General features: G+C 44.1%; 1 protein-coding gene across 1 annotated transcript in view; it reads left to right on the top strand.

Annotated features, from left to right (window-relative positions):
- Positions 1–1,548: 1,548 nt before the first annotated feature.
- The window catches only part of megf6a (multiple EGF-like-domains 6a), a 221,628-nt gene continuing 206,256 nt past the window's right edge, over positions 1,549–16,920 (top strand). The window contains exon 1 of the mRNA XM_041206995.1: positions 1,549–1,708. Coding sequence (XP_041062929.1) covers positions 1,549–1,708 — 160 coding nt within the window. The remainder of the gene's footprint in view (positions 1,709–16,920) is intronic.

The following is a 16,920-nucleotide window of genomic DNA, read 5'->3' on the forward strand; positions in this document are numbered from 1 at the left end:
ATTAATTTTCTTTTCCTCTTTATTGAGCCTGTCTGTAGCTTTAACAGATTTACAAAAAATAAAACAACATATATATAGAAACAAAACACAGTTGCGTAAGTTAGTTCTCGTTGACTCCGACCTGTCGACCCTAACAGTCAGTGTTGAATACTGTCCCGAGACCTCAGTAAACACAGCATGCTGGCACAGATTCAGCTGAGTGAAATGCCTTTTGGCCTGTTGCCAGTCACTAAAGGAACTCTGAGGATGTTTGATGAGGCCAGTGGTGTGAATGGAGACAGTGCATACACTTTTATTGCCAAGCCTGTCTCTCCCTCCCTTTCTTTCTCTCTTTTCCTCAATCTCTCTTTCCCTGTCTCTGCTTCCCTTTCTATCTGTCTCTCGCTCTGTCTCTGCCTCTCTCTCCCTATGTCCTTACCTCTCTAGTTCTCTTCTCTCTGCCTGTCTTTCTTTCTGGTTCTGTTTCTTTCTGACTCTTTTTTCTCTCTTTCCATCTCTCTCTCTCTCTCTTTCTCTCTCTCTATCCCTCACTCTCTTTTGTCTCTTGGACTCTGTCTCTCCATCTTCATCTTTCCAGTACTGTCTTTTTCTCTCTGCCACTCTGTCTCTCTCTTTCGCTGTTTCTCACTCTTTGTCTTAACCCTCTCTCTCTCTGCCTTAACCTCTCTCTCTGTTTCTCACTCTTTGCTTTAATCTCTCTCTCTCTCACTCTCTGCCTTAATCCCCCCTCTCTCTGTCTCTCTCTTTCTCTCCCTTTATCCAGAGACCATCCCGCTTAGTTGAATGATTCGTGGATTCGGTAACCAAAAAAAAAAAGTTGAGCATCTGTTTTCTATTTAACGGTTTTGAATGTAAAAAAAGTGCTGGGTCCTTTTAACACGAAAACCAGCGACAACCATTGCTGTGGGTTATTGTGGAACATGCCAACATTGCACAGAGCAGCAGGAAAAAAAAATTAGAAATTAAAAAAAGAAATCCTTGGGGCAGGCTTGAGTGGGAATCCTCTCTGGGTTGCGGAGTTAGTGAGCTGTATGGTTTTGGATTTTTTTTTTGCATAACAGCCCAGGCTGAGATCCCAGATCAGCCTCGACCAAATGGCCTGTGGCTTGAGAGGCATCAGACAGGAATTTTCCTTTATTGTTTTAATGTTTAAGGAATGTGATTTGTTTTTCTGTGAGTGGTTTTATTTTTGTTCAGCTGTGGACTGCTAACAGAAATAGGGGGCGGATCCTCACCTGGGGAGGCTTGCCCGAAGCTGAGACACTGTTAAAGCAGGAGGAGGATCTTCCAACAGTTCACTTAGGTTCTACTGAGGACAGTAGCAGGAAAAGACAGAAAGTCGTTTTGCCGGCTTGAGTACTACAGGCACTAGCTGCTTCTCAGCTGCTCCTTGTGCTGCTCCTGACCTTCTGTTCCCCTCTTGACATCTCTCTCTCTCTCTGCAGTCTCTGCAGAAAGTGGGGAGGGGGGTGCACTGGAGTGGATCAAGCTGCTTAGTGTCAGAGAAACTCACCGCTTGTTTCAGCTCTCTCTGTCTGGAAGGTGGACATGAGTCTTGCCCAGAGGCCGTGGGTCACACTGTGCTTGTTGCTTTGCGCCTTGGCCATTGTATCTGGGTCAGGATCTGGCATCCGTTACCGCTACCACAGGAAGAACTGCTACTCGTGTTTTGTATCCTACAGCAACCACCGCGTGGAGCAGGCTCCAGGTAAGTAGGCATCGAAACCTGCTTCCCATTCCTTCATATAAAGAAACAGCTTGCACTTATGTAGTCTTTCAGCACCTGGGAATGCCCCAAAGTGCTTTATAGCCCACAAAGTACTTTTTGAAGCTCCTGTAATGTAGGGAAATGCAGCAGCCAGTTTGTGCACAGCAAGATCTCACAATCAGCAGTGTGATCATTGTTTTTTTAGCAATGTTGGTTGAGGGATAAATATTGGCCCCAGCACACCTGTGGAGAACTCCCCTGCTTTTCTTTGAATTAGTGCGACAGGACCCTGGTTTAACATCTCATTGGAAAGATGATACCTCTGACAGTGCAGCACTCCCTGAGTACTGCACTGGGAATGTCGGCCTAGATTTAGTACACAGGTCTCCATGGGTCTTGTGCTCAAAACCTTCTGATTCAGAGATGAGAGTGCTACCCACTGAACCACAGTTGACACCCAATCAGTCCATGCAATGCTGATCAATTCACTGTTGGTACTTGTGGTTTCCTGGACTGGTTTTGAATGTTTGAGGGGTCGGAGAAGAAATTTCCAGTATTTTATTTTTCCTTACTTGTCTTGGCCTGTTCGTTCCTTTTTTGCTTCTCAAAGGCTACAAAGGTGATGGAGTGAAGTGTTTAGTCACGATGCTCCAACTAATGTGGAGTGTGAGGCAAGCTTGATAGCCTTTTCCCTATATTCATATAATACCTACAGGAAAACTCTTTGAATGGTGCAGAGGCAACATCACTGTCATTGTTTAAAGGTCTGAGCATTTCCCTTCAAGAGGAAGGAAATTATTAGGAGGAATATTTTCAATATAACTACATCCACCTGGTTAAGAATTCAAAACATTTGTGTAAAAAGGTTCCAATATTTATAACTTAATCTCATTCTCCTGAGTCCAAGCACTTCAGTAGTTCAATATGTAAATGCATCACTGGCGTGGTACTGATCGATACAAGACTGGAGGGCCTTGGGCTTAACCCTGGTCTCTGCTTGGTTAGCTGAGCTTAACTACAGTGCACTGGAATTGGCCTCAGTGCCCATAGAGCTAGAGAGAGACTTGCCCCATCCAATAATTCCTGATGGAAAATGTGTTTGTGCAGTATTAAAAGAGGTTACTGCACAGGAGGGGCTACCTATCATGCCACTGCTCAAAAACACTTTTCTACCCACTTTCCTCAATTCTTTTCCTTTAGCATGTTGAAAAGCAGGATCAGCCATCACTGGGGTGCGGTCAATTCTGTGAAATGGCCTGGGCTCATGCGTAACTAATGTGAAAGGATCCAATGCCTCTGAGACTCTACTCCAGGAAGGAGTAGACCTCTTCATGGGAGAAGAGCATCCAACTCGAGGAGAAAAGTTGAGGCAAGACAATGTAAATTTCCCTGAGACCCCGCTATCCAGGTTTCCAAATTCATCACAAACCAATTCACCAAGAATCAGCCATTACACCATCAGCCAACACGATCTTTCCTGGTTTAAGACTAGGGTTATCAGTTAGTACATCTGACCTCCATACACTGCTGTCACTGGGAGACTCAAAGTACAGCAGTTAAGGCACTGGAGTAGCACTCCTAAGTTCGTGAGTTCAAATCCCATTGTGACAAGCTGGGAAATTGAATCAATTAATTCTGCTGATTTGTGGGCTGGCACCAGATAAAATAGCTGCAGTCTCGTAAAGACCCACTGGCTCACTAATGTCTTTCAGGAACCCTGTCAACCTTCCATGTCTGGCCTACATATGACTCCGGTTCCATGCAATGTGGTCAACTATTAATACCCTTAAAGCAACAAAAGATGGACAATAAATGTGACCTTGCCAGCGTTGCCCACATCACAAGAATAAAAACATGTTAAAAAAGAGATTTCTTGTATTTGCAAGCGGCGATTGTTAAAGATGCTGAAGGAGAGTTGGATTCATTTGAATGGCTCACAAGCTGACTCTGGGTGGGGAAGAGGGACTTCTTGGTTTGTGGAATCCTGCTATGCTCAAATTAACTGTGTGCTTCCTACATAACAATAGTGACCACACTCTTAAAAAGCACGTCATTGGCTATAAAATGCTTTGGGGCCTCTGAGGCCTTGCAAGGCGCTGTATAAATTGAAGTCTTTCTTTTTTAAGGTAGCACTTGTCTTTAATTGGTGGGAACCTCATATGATGTTGCAGTGATGCCGGAGTGGTGTCATTATGTCTCCTGCTCTTTTAGCTAGACGGTGTCCCATTTTCTGACCAGCTCCATTTATGATGGGTATCTGATATTGCTACGCACACTAGAAATTCATTTAAAGGGCAAAACAAGAAGGTTAGAGGAGATAAATGCACTTTGGAAATTCAAACTCCCTACCCATGATAGTCAATCCATCAGCTTTAGGCTTTCATGAGATTTTTGGAGCAATTTGCTTCACTGTTTATTGGTGCCAATGTGGGGTTCCCAATCCCTTCGCAACTTTCAGCTTTAATCAAACAGTCAGACCAGGTTCCCTGTTCTGCTGTACCTTGTGACTTTGGTTTGTATTTTTAAAATTCTGTGACATGAATGCTTCTCACACATGGCGAAACACCGAAGGCCCTTGGCAGCCAGGGAATTGTATGTTGCCCTTCTATCATGTTTGTAGTGTTTATAGTGCATATCAGACACTGCCCCCTGCCCCCTGCAACCAGTATGGTTATCGGCAGCAGTGTTCCTAGGGACACATACCGCATGTGCCAGTAGCAAACCCCTCTGATCTTCAACATGGTCATATTCACTTTTTTGTTATAACCTCTCAGGGTGATTCAGCACTCCTAGGGGTCACCAACCCTCCATCCTGATTTTCTAGGAAGTTAAAGGTTAATCTCCAGGACACTGCTATAGGCGACCCAGGTGAAAAATCATTGGCACGTTAAGATAAATTGTGTAATTTATTTGGACACTTCGGCTTATTGGTTATAGAAAATTTCAGCGGCCAAAATAGGCTATTTGACTGACTGTAGGAATCATCCATTCGGAAAACTTGAGGAGAGTTGACAACCCTAGCTCTGCTGCTCCCATCTCCTGCTTCCCCACCTCCCACTCTATACCTTTCTGGATGTTGCGGAGACACTGTCAGTATGAATTCTGACTGAGCTGAGATTTTACACGGTCTCATTCTGTTTGTGGCTGTATCTTGTAAATGTTCTATGTGCGTAAAAAATGCCAGCACATATACAGTGAATTTTAATTCAGAAGTAGGGGGTGGGGGTTGGTTGGAGAGGAATAGCAACAAAATACACGTTGTCGGCAGTGTTATTTTGTGTTCCTCTTGACATGTAGACCTCCTAACTCCGGAGCAGGTTTGGCAAGTGGAACTAAACATTTGAAAGCTTGTTTTTCTTCTGTGTTCTAAATGGCTGTTGGCAGCTGACACTTCTTTTTAAAAACAACAATTTCTGTGTTGCTCAGAGAACACAACAAGAACAGCAGAGAAAAGGCTAACCCAAGGGAGGGAAATCTTGGAAGTCCTTTTCACTATTTAAATGAGGAATGTGGAGAGAAAGGTCTGGATGGGAAGTCCTGAATATAGATGTGATATTGATAGGTTAGGATGCAAATGAAGTTAATATTTTCTTAAGTCTTAAGCCGTTTATTTCTCACAATAAAAACCTGCTCTCAAGCCTGTTGATTTGGCGGTCGTCATGTGACAGATTTGGTGGAGTTGTTTTTAACCACTCTGATATTAAGATCAAGAGAGCTTGAGAGAGAAAGTCAGTAAGAGAGAGAAGCAGAGAGAGAGAGAAAGACAGAGGGAAAGAGAGAGGGAGAGAGACACGGTCCAGGAGGGAAAGGTAAGACTATTAATGCAGAGCACTTAAGAACCAGCCGGACCTGTGAAGAAAATCAAGTTTTCCCACCCAAGATGTGACACAAAACCTTTTGTTACCAAATTCAGGTGGAAGGATTAACATTGTTGGGGTACAAGAGCTGCAGGTGAGGAAAGGACAGGAGTTCAATTGGGATTTGCTCTCACCTCAACAGTCAGTTAGTCAGCTGACACTCAATGCCCAGGTTCACACATGGAGGATGGGCAGTCATGTTAGAAAGGAAGGTGAGTGCCAGCCTTGGCATTGCATCCCAAAAAAGTCAGCACTGCAGGAAAGAGGAAAGGGCGGTGAGGAATGTTGGAAATGGGTTCATTAAAACACATCAATGGATAGTTAATTATCACTAAGTCCAAGCTACGTGCTCAACAGGAGATCAGTGTGATTGCTGCACTATGGTGGAAGCTGTTCCAACAGGATGCACCATCTAGTCTATTTCTGCAGGCTCTACTCTATACAATAATGTGAAGCAACTTGAATCAATTAAACATGTCCACTGACAGGCATTATGTTTTGTTATAGAAGCAACACTTTGTTAAACCATGGCAATAACATTCACCCTCCTGCCTGGAAATAGTACACACCCTCCAGAGATCGAGAGCAAGAGCAGCAGAAAGTACCTTTCTACTGCCTGTCCACTGTAACTATCTTCCCTAAAAAGATGGTCCTGGAAGTTGCCAATTAGACATTCCTCTCCAAAGGTGATTTTCTTCCATGAGTGGTCTTCTAAAGTCCATCACCATGTTAACAATGAGGAAGTAAGAGTAGGAGATTCCAAATATTCCTTCAACATATTGCTACCAATATTGTTGTGACCGGTCCCCAGGCAAGGTCCCCCAATTTGTTATGATCCCAGGTGGAGTATCCCAAATGGTTATGCTCACGGGTGAGGAGGGATGACTGGCTCCCTTTCTTAATTCAATCCCCTTGGTTGGGGTCACAACAAGGTTAATTTGAAAAGGGTCCCTTCCCTTGTGGACACTTTTTCCCAGCCCAAATGCATTTATGTTTTAAAAAGAGCCAATTTAACTTGGCTACCTTGAGTCAAAGAAAGAGTGAGTTTATTAGATACTAAACACTAGAAAATAATAATTAAAACGCAACACACATACATACCGATTAGAAATGAGAAATTGACTCCAAAAATAAAAGTTAAAAAGATGTACGAATCAATCCTTTGGCATGTCTGTGAAGAGTAGATGGTGAAGCTTTGCGGCAGTTAAGTTGGGGTGATTCCGGTAAGTGCTGACTTTGGCAGTTGAGCAGTTGGTTTGGAAATTCTTCGTTCTGCAGGTTAGCTGAAAGGAATTGTCCTGTTTCCTTTTTGAATGTGGCTTTGCAGACTTGTGACTTGCTTCCAACAGTCAGAGAGAAAGAGTTTTTTTTAACCTGCAAGCACAGGGATGCCCAATTGGTGTTCCTCAGCTTTGACCTTCACAGCACACACACACCAGAACAGAACACCAAATTATCACAAAGAACCAGGGTCGTAGTTGGCTTTTTAAAACCCCTTTCCTTGTGTATTCCTGGAAAGGAAAAAACAAACATGTCTTTCACCCAGATCTGTTTTCTTTTCAATTCAGCTCATGTTCACAGTCTGGGATATAACTCAACAGGAGGTGGTTTTGGCTACGATGGTAATAATTTTCCATTATCTCCACAGCCACAGGAGATTACAGTTTAGTTTGCATTGTCTCTTTTTGTTTTGAGTGCCTCTGTCTGAAGTAGGCTATGCCACACCTTTTTGGTGTGACATTCCATTCTCTCTGAACTAGTTGGTCAAGTAATCCATGTAAGAATTTTCCAGCAAGTGGTTACCTTACAGTGTTAGCCAGCTTTTGCTTGTATGTCCTTTTTTCAAAAGACTCATGTCCTACTGAAAAGTTCAATATTTACATAAGTAATCCAGGCTAGGATTAGTGGTCATGACGATATTATCTTATTCTTTACCTTTTACCTCAATCATTATTGATCCATTAGATGCCTGTTCTGAAAAGTTAGTTCTCACCATCTCCCAGTGGTTCAATTTGAAGACATTGGAACACCACCAACATTTTAAATGTTAATACTCACCTCTTTCCTGAAATCATTACATGTTGTCATCTTGAATGCCTATATGTGTAACTTTAGAGAGACAGAGAATTGCTGGGAGAACCTGACACAATGGCTGTAAATAAGTCCAATATAATCAGTACCTTGAGGTTTTAGATACTGCATGTTGTGAAGACTATGGTGAGTGCCATTCACCAAAAGTCCTGATATAAAGGAAGATAGAGTTCTGGTGCAATTGTGAGCAGGGTGGTCTTTAATCGCTTTGGTGTCTGGACCAGTGAGTATTTTTTAAAATCTGAGCTTGGTCCTCATCAGAAATTTTGGCTAGAAAAGCAATTAAACACAGAAACTGTTCTGCCATTCAGTGAGATCATGGCTGATCTGTACCTTAAGTCCATTTACCCTTTAAGATTGTTCCACCTTATCCTGGGTTCCACTACCAGAGGAAATGTCTACCCTATAGAATTTTATCATTTTAAGCATCTCCATCAGATCCCCCTCAACCTTCTAAATTCAGGGACTTTTAAAATTTATTCATGGGATGTGGCTGTCGCTGGCTGGGCCAGCATTTATGCCCATCTCTAGTTACCCTTGAGAAGATGGTGGTGAGCTGCATTCTTGAACCGCTGCAGTCCATGTGATGTAGGTACATCCACGGTGCTGTTGGGGAGAGTGTTCCAGGATTTTGACCCAGTGACAGTGAAGGAACGATGATATATTTCCAAGTTAAGATGGTGAGTGGCCTGGAGGGGAATTTCTAGGCAATGGTGTTCCCATCTTATCTGCTGCCCTTGTCCTTCTAGATGGGATTCGTTGTAAGTTTGGAAGGTGCTGTCTCAGGAGCCTTGGTGAGTTCCTGCAGTGCATCTTGTAGATGGTACACACTGCTGCCACTATACATCGGTGATGGAGGGAGTGAATGTTATGTGGATGCGTTGCCAATCAAGTGGACTGCTTTGTCCTGGATGGCGTCAAGCTTCTTGAGTGTTGTGTGAGCTGCCCTCATCCAGGCAAGTGGAGAGTATTCCATCACACTCCTTACTTGTGCCTTGTAGACGGTGGACAGGCTTTGGGGAGTCAGGGGGTGAGTTACTTGCCGCAGAATTCCTAGCCTCTGACCTGCTCTTGTAGCCACACTATTTACATGGCTAGTCCAATTCATTCTCTGGTCAATTGTAATCCCCAGGATGCTGATGGTGGGGGATTCAGTGATGGTAATGCCATTGAATGTCAAGGGGTGATTGTTAGATTCTCTCTTGTTGGAGATGGTCATTGCCTGACACTTGTGTAGCGCAAATGTTACATGCCCAAGCCTGGATATTGTCCAGGTCTTGCTACATTTGGACATGGACTGTTTCAGCAACTGAGGAGTCACGAATGGTGCTGAACATTGTGCAGGCATCAGCAACCTCCCCACATCTGACCTTCTGATGGAAGGAAGGTCATTGATGAAGCAGTTGAAGATGGTTGGGCCTTGGACACTACGCTGATGAACTCCTGCGGTGATGTCCTGGAACTGAGATGATTGGCCTCCAACAACCATAACCATCATCCTTTGTGCAACCAGTGGAGAGTTTTCCCCCGATTCCCATTGAACCCAGTTTTGCTAGGGCTCCTTGATGTCACGCTTGGTCAAATGCGGCCTTGATGTCAAGGGCAGGCACTCTCACCTCACCTCTGGAGTTCAGCTCATTTGTCCATGTTTGAACCAAGGCTGTGATGAAGTCTGGTGCTGAGTGGCCCTGGCAGAACCTAAACTGAGCTTCAGTGACCAGGTTATTGCTGAGCAAGTGCTGTTTGATAGCAATGTTGATGACCCCTTCCATCACTTTACTGATTATCAAGAGTAGACTGTTGAGGTGGTAATTGGCCGGGTTGGATTTGTCCTGCTTTTTGTGGACAGGACATACCGGGGCAATTTTCCACATTGCCGGGTAGATGCCAATGTTGTGGCTGTAATGGAACAGCTTGTTTGGGGGCGGGCAAGTTCCAGAGCACAAGTCTTCAGTACTGTTGCTGAAATATTGTCAGGGCCCATAGCCTTTGCAGATCCAGTGTCTTCAGCCGTTTCTTGATATCATGTGGAGTGAATTGAATTAGCTGAAGGCTGGCATCTGTGATGCTGGGGACCTCTGGAGGAGGCCGAGATGGATCATCCACTCGGCACTTCTGGCTGAAGCTTGTTGCAAATGCTTCAGCCTCACCTTTTGTACTAATGTGCTGGGCTCCCCCATCATTGAGGATGGGGATATTTGTGGAGCCTCCTCCTTGTCCACCACCATTCACGACTGCATGTGGCAGGACTGCCGAACTTAGATCTGATCCATTGGTTGTGTAATCGCTTAGCTTTGTCTACCGCTTGCTGCTTATGCCCCTTGGCATGCAAGTAGTCCTGTGTTGCAACTTCACCAGGTTGACACCTCATTTTTAGGTATGCCTGGTACTGCTCCTGGCATGCCCTTTAGCACTCTTCATTGAACTAGGTTGATCTCCTGGCTTGATGGTAATGGTAGAATGGGGGATATGCTGGGCCATGAGGTTACAGATTGTGGTTGAGTACAATTCTGATGCTCCTGATCACCCACAGTGCCTCATGTCTTGAGTTGCTAGATCTGTTTGAAATCTATCCCATTTAGCACGATGGTAGTGCCACACAACATGATGGAAGGTATCCTCAATGTGATTGAGACTTCGTCTCCACTAGGAGCTGTGCAATGGCCATTCCTACTGATACTGTCATGTACAGATGTATCTGTGCAGGCAGGTTGGTGAGGATGAGGTCAAGTACAGTTTTCCCTTTTGTTGGTTCCCTCACCACTTGCCACAGATCCAGTCTAGCAGCTATGTCCTTTAGGACTCTGCCAACTTGGCCTGTAGTGGTGCTACTAAGCCACTTTTGGTGATGGACATTGAAGTCCCCCACCAAGAATACATTCAGTGCTCTAGTCACCCCCAGTGATCCCTTCACGTGGTGTTCAACATGGAGGAGTACTGATTCACCAGCTGAGGGGGGGGTGCTGTAGTACATGGTAATTAGCAGGGCTGTTCCTTGCCCAAACCCCTTGTTGGAACTGATACCATGAGACTTCATGTGGTCCAGAGTTGATGTTGAGGCTTCCCAGGGCAACTCCCTCCCACCAGTATACCACAGCTACTTCTGCTGGGTCTGTCCTGCTGGTGGGGCAAGACAGACCCACGGATGGTGATGGTGGTGTCTGGGATATTACCTATCAGGCATGATTCCATGAGTATGACTATGTCAGGCTGTTGCTTCACTAGTTTGTGAGGCATTCTCCCAATTTTGGCACAATCTCCCATATGTTAGTAAGGAGGACTTTGCAGGGTTGACAAGGCTGAGTTTGCCATTTTCATTTCTGGTGCCTATTGGATACCGGGTGGTCCATCTGGTTTCATTCATTTTTATTGGCTTTTTAGAAGTTTGATACAACTGAGAGGGCAGTATTTCAGAGGGTAGCATTTAGGAGTCAGTCACATTCATGGATCAGATGGGCTTTTACAACAATTGACAATGGTTTAATGGTCATCATTAGACTTTTTATTCCTGATTTTCATTGAATTCAAATTCCACCATCTGCCCTGGTGGGGTTCAAACCCAGATCCATGGAGCATTACCCTGGTTCTCTGGATTATCAGGGCTGTCCAGTCCAGTGGCAATACCACTGTACCTCTGCCTCCCCCTAAATACAAGCTAAGTTTACGCAGTCTGTCCTCAATTAACCCTTTTAGCCCCACTATCATTCTGGCGAATGTGCACGACACTCTCTCCAAGATGAGTATATCCTCCTTGAGGTGCAGTGCTCAAAATTGAACAAATACTCCAGATAAGGTCTAATCAAGGGTCTGCACAACTGAAACAGAACTTCCTATACTTTGTAATCTAGTACCCTTGAGCTCAATGCTAACTTTACATTAGCTGTTTTTATTCCTTTTTGTGAGTTTGCACTAGTTTCTAGTGAGTTGTATACCTGGGCACCCAAATTCCTTTGCTCACCCACAATTTCTAATCTCTCGCTCTTCAGAAAATGTTCCTATTTGTCTTTCTTGGATCCAAAATGGATGATCTCACACTTCATCCATTGAACTCCATCTACCATAGTTTTGCCCACTTGCTTAATCCTTCTGTCTTTTTGTAACTTCCTGTTCCCATCTACAGAAATGGGCACAATGTGGACAAATTAGCCTTCCAGAAGTTTCTCTGTGTGAACAAATCTGTTTAGTTGTGCTATTGTGTATAATTTTCTGCCACATCCGAAAGCTTCCCTAATTCCCGTGTTCATAAAAGGGGATTTTGAGGGAAGTAATCCCAATCCTAACAACTGTTTTGAAAAGATTTCAAGATCTGAAAAGGATAATTGTTCAGATTTAATTCTCTCATTCTCTTCATTTCCTCTAGCTTTAGTTGGAGTTGTGTATACTTGGGGCCATCGAGGTGCAGTTGGCTGCACTTATATCGAATGCATATATAATGGCCAACCCACTACACAACTGATGCCGACAATGAATGTTAGTGCCAGCTTAATGGGGCAGTGAGCCTCAGATGTAGGTGATTGATTTGGTTTGAGCATTACGTGGGATCCACTGCAGAACAGGTAGTATATCCTGATAGATTCTGGTGTGATATCTTTTGGAAAAACATGCTCCCAGTGACTAGACAGCTTGTTAAATTGTACCTTTTAACAAATGGAAATGTAACCTGCAGAACTACACTAGTTGGGTATCAGATGCAGCATGCAGTCAATGGGGCTGAAGCATCACGCTTCAGTTTCTTCCAGGTTTGTTTCAGTACCCAGTTAGAGGGAGGAGGGACCCTCTTCCTTTGTTTGACCTGCTTTAGAGGTGAATGCATTCAAACAAATGTCATACACACATACTCTCACTCATACTCACGTGTAAACAAACACACATAAAACAACAGACAGAAAATTACACTACTGGAAGCTGTGCCTTCAGCTGTGCTGGAATTCCTTCCCTAACACTCTCCACCTCTCTTTCCTCCTTTAAGACACCCCTTAAAATCCATCTTTTTGGCCAAGCTTTTGGTCATCTGTCTAAATAACTGATCCCAGCCACTTGGAGGGTCTGGTAATGCTGCTTTGGTGTTACCCTCAGCTGTGGGGACTGGTCATAGGAATATAGGAACAGAGGTGGGCCATTTAGCCCCTTGAGCCTGTTCCACCGTTCGGTTAATCATCGCTGATCTATTTCGAAACTCCACCAACCTGTTTTGGTTTCTTAGCCTTTAACACCCTTGCCAAACAAAAATCAAGTGATGTCAGTTTTTAAATCTTCAATTGACTTCCAGCCTCAACAGCGCTTTTGGGGAGTGTCCTGGATTTCCATTACCCTTTCTGTAAAGAAGTACTTCCTGACATCAACCTCTGAATTGCCTATCTCTGACTTAAGGTTGCACCGGCTTGTTCTGGACTTCCTCACCAGAGGAAATAGTTTCTCTCTATCCACCTGATCAAATCCTTTAATAATCTTAAACACCTCAATTATTCTTACCCTCTTATTCTTCTATATGCAAGGTATACAAGCCCCGTCTATGCAACCTGTCCTCATCAATTTAACCCTTCTAGCTCCAGGATAATTCTGGTGAACCTGCATTAGACTCCCTCCAACAACAATATATCCTTCCTAGGATCCAATGGCCAGAATTGGACACAGCACATTAGCTGGGTTCTAACCAGAGTTTTATACAACTGCAACATAACTTTCTATTAACCTTTGACAATAACTCCATACATCTCAGCTCCAGCAACTTCGGTGTTGGCAATGGCTTTACCAGAACAGCATAAAGTACAAGTTTATTTTCTCTCAATCTCTCCTCTATGCACATCTTGCTTTGGTTACAGTCTGTTCAGACGTTCAGCCTGTCAGCAACTGGTGTTGCTATTTCAGGTGTTTAGTTCATGGTGAGCCTGTTAACCTTTGATGAGTCTGCAGTTTGCTTACGGCTTATCCCACTGTTGCTTTTGCCGAAACCGCCCTCGCAGACAGATAAACAGGACCCACAGGTAGGGCTGACAAGTCACTTTTGCACCTTAATCTTGTGTTTAAGGGACTCAGCCTTTTTGCCAAACATTTCTGTCTTTATTCCCCAGGAAGGAAGGCAAAGGGATGAAATGCTCTTTTAATGATGCTGCACAAAAATGCAGTTCAATACAATCTTGTGCACAGCTTGTCTCCAAATAGACCTTGAATAAAAGTTTGCCAACTTTTGCTTGATGGGTTGGAACTGTATTTTCCTCCCAACAAGTTTTTCAACAGCTCTATCTTTCAGAGACCTCAATCATGTCCTCAATGTGCCTACCCCATAGAATTGGTGCCTTGTAATTTCCTTTCTTTTACTGCCATCCCCTTGACTAATATTAACCTCTGACCCTAACTCCACATAGCTCAGCTCCTGAATTACTCTTTCAGCCTGGTCCATAGAATTTGCGATTACGAACCAAATACTTAGGGAAAAGTGATTAAGTTTAAGGCATTGCCTTGGTTTGTGAGTCTAATGAGCAGTGAACAGTGGCATTCTGACTGACAGTACAAGTAATCAACTCTGATTATTGCAGTCAAAGGAGTATTCAATCCCCAAAGAACCAACAGAAAATGTACTGAAGGCTGTGTGAGTTTGTTCAGCAAGGTTGGCTGATGCTTGCTCAGGTCAGCCACAGTCTGTGCATCCTTTGTGACTTGTAAGCTTTCCTGGATTGACCCCCAGGCCTGTACACATCTAGGTGAACAAAGTCGTTGTATTGGTCAGCTGTGGCTCAGCGGGTAGCACCCTTGGCTCTAGTTCAAAAGGTTGTGGGTTCAAATGCTACTATAGAAACTTGAGCACATACCCTATGATGACACTCCATTACAGTACTTTCCAATGCTGGAGGTGTGTTTTTTTGAATGACACATTTAACCAAGGCCTCTCTGCCTTTTCAGAAGGATGTAAAAGATCCAATGGCACTATTTTCAATAAGAGCAGGGGCGTTTTCCCCAGTCTCTGGCTAATATTTATCCCTCACCCGATATCATTAAACAACAAATTATAAATCCACATCTGGTGATTTATCTCATTGTTGTTCCTAGAATGTTGCTGTGTGCAAATTGGTTGCCATATTCCCTAGACTTCAGAAGTACTTGAGTGACTGTAAAATGCTTTGGGATATCCTGAGGTTGTGAATGGCACCTTATGGCAATGAGATAATAACCAGATGATTGGTTTCAGCAATGTTGAGTTAGGCATAAATATTGGCCAGGACAAATATCATTGGGCTGGATTTTACGGGGAATCATATTCCCTGCCTCCCTGACTAAAAATTCGGTAGGGTGCTTGCTCCCCTCCCACCTCCCCCCAAAGCCTAAAAGCTGGCTGCTCTGTAGCCAATTTACACTGGAATCAGAGTTAATTGTCTAAAGTCAAGACTACCACCCTCATCTGGAAGGAAGTCCTGCCTTAGATTGCTGCCAGCCAAACTGATTGGCCAGCAGCTCTGTAGTTCCAGCAGCGTCAGGTTCAAGCAGCGGCTGAACAAGTGGAGATTATGGAGCTGGACTTCAAGGTAAGTCTGGGTGTCGGCAGGCCCTGGCTAACAGGCGCCAGTGAGTGGGGTGAGGAGGGCTGGGGGATTGGGTTTGAGAGGCCAGGGGGTAAGATTAAAAGCGGGGCATGGCCTTGTGGGAAGGGTGCCCACGATTGGCCCCACCTTGCCTGGCACCAGCCCGCAACTGCCTGACACCTGCCATGCCAAGCATAAAATGGGAGACAGATCAGAGGTGATGGGAAGGCCATTACCTTATACAAAAACAAAAACAGAATTACCTGGAAAAACTCAGCAGGTCTGGCAGCACCGGCGGAGAAGAAAAGAGTTGACGTTTCGAGTCCTCATGATGAAGGGTCATGAGGACTCGGAACGTCAACTCTTTTCTTCTCCGCTGATGCTTCCATACCTGCTGAGTTTTTCCAGGTAATTCTGTTTTTGTTTTTGTTTTCGATTTCCAGCATCCGCAGTTTTTTTGTTTTCATCACCTTATACCTCTGTCTTCTGGTTATTAACCCATCAACCTTTGGAAATAATTTATCTTTATTCACTATCTGAACCATTCATGATTTTAAACACTTCCAACAAACCTCCTCTGTTCTCTGGAGAAACAACCCCAGTTTCTCCAGTCTAATCATGTAACTGTGATCCCTCTCTCTGGTGTGTTCTAATAAATCTCTTCTGTATCCTCTCCAAAGTCTCATGTTCTTCCAAAAGTGTGATGTCCAGAATGGGGCACAGTACTCCATAATGGAGAACTCACCTGCTCTTCTTCGAAATAGTACCTTAGAGATATTTAATACCCACCTGAAACAGCTGACAGAACCTCAGTTTAATGGCACATCTGAACAACAGCAGCTTGAACAGTTCAGCGCTTGGGATGTCAGTCTGCATTATGTGGTTAAGTCTCTGGAAGGGGGGCTTGAACGCATGACTTAGCTTCAGAGATTAGAGAGCTATCCATTGAGCGACAGGGGAGTCCTCTGCTTCTGCTCTTAATCATCTTGTGGTGACTGGCTCTAGAGCAGCAGTGGCAAGAGGCTCTTGAGCTGTTCTCCAAGTTGGGATAAATGTGAGGAGGTGGGAGCAAAATGAATAATCTGCTGACCCCACACAGTAAAATGAAGAGGTTCAAAGTTGAGAAGTATTGTTTTTTACTATTTTAGTTAGAATTGTCGGTAGACTCAGTGAGGGCATCTAAGGTCAGTGAGGACTCATGGCACCAGCTAGGATGAGAGATGTGGCAATATATTGGGAACATTGACACTAGCTGGAATCCACTGGTCTCCCTACCCAACAAACTAATCCTAAAATTGTGGTTTCCTTGGCCTGATCACAATGAAGCAATCTCCTTCCTTGAAATCACAACTGCTGTGTGACAGAGGTGTGGGCTCCGACTGATGGTCTTGAAGTTTTTCCACTGGTGATTGGCCTGTTGGCCAGGTGGTGGGCTGCTTAATGTCAACATGAATGACAACTGAAAGAGTTGATGATGGCTTTCTTGGTGAAACCATCGTGCGATTTACCTGAGTAGATTATTGAAATCTCTAGTCGTTACCCTCTGTGTTGGAGGAGGTGGTGGAGGGGTAGGTCCTAGCAACCAAGCTCTTGCACAAACCTTGTACTTACATGGTTCAGACTGTGTTACACAGAATTTGATTACCCCAGGAGCCAATTTGCCTTAAAACTATTAAAGTAATTACAGAGTAAATAAGGAACAGATTTCCCTCTCCCTCTTCTTTAATTCGGATGCAGCTGGTCTTCA

This window comes from Carcharodon carcharias, chromosome 15 (assembly GCF_017639515.1).
Source record: "Carcharodon carcharias isolate sCarCar2 chromosome 15, sCarCar2.pri, whole genome shotgun sequence".
In the NCBI taxonomy this organism is placed as follows: Eukaryota; Metazoa; Chordata; class Chondrichthyes; order Lamniformes; family Lamnidae; genus Carcharodon; species Carcharodon carcharias.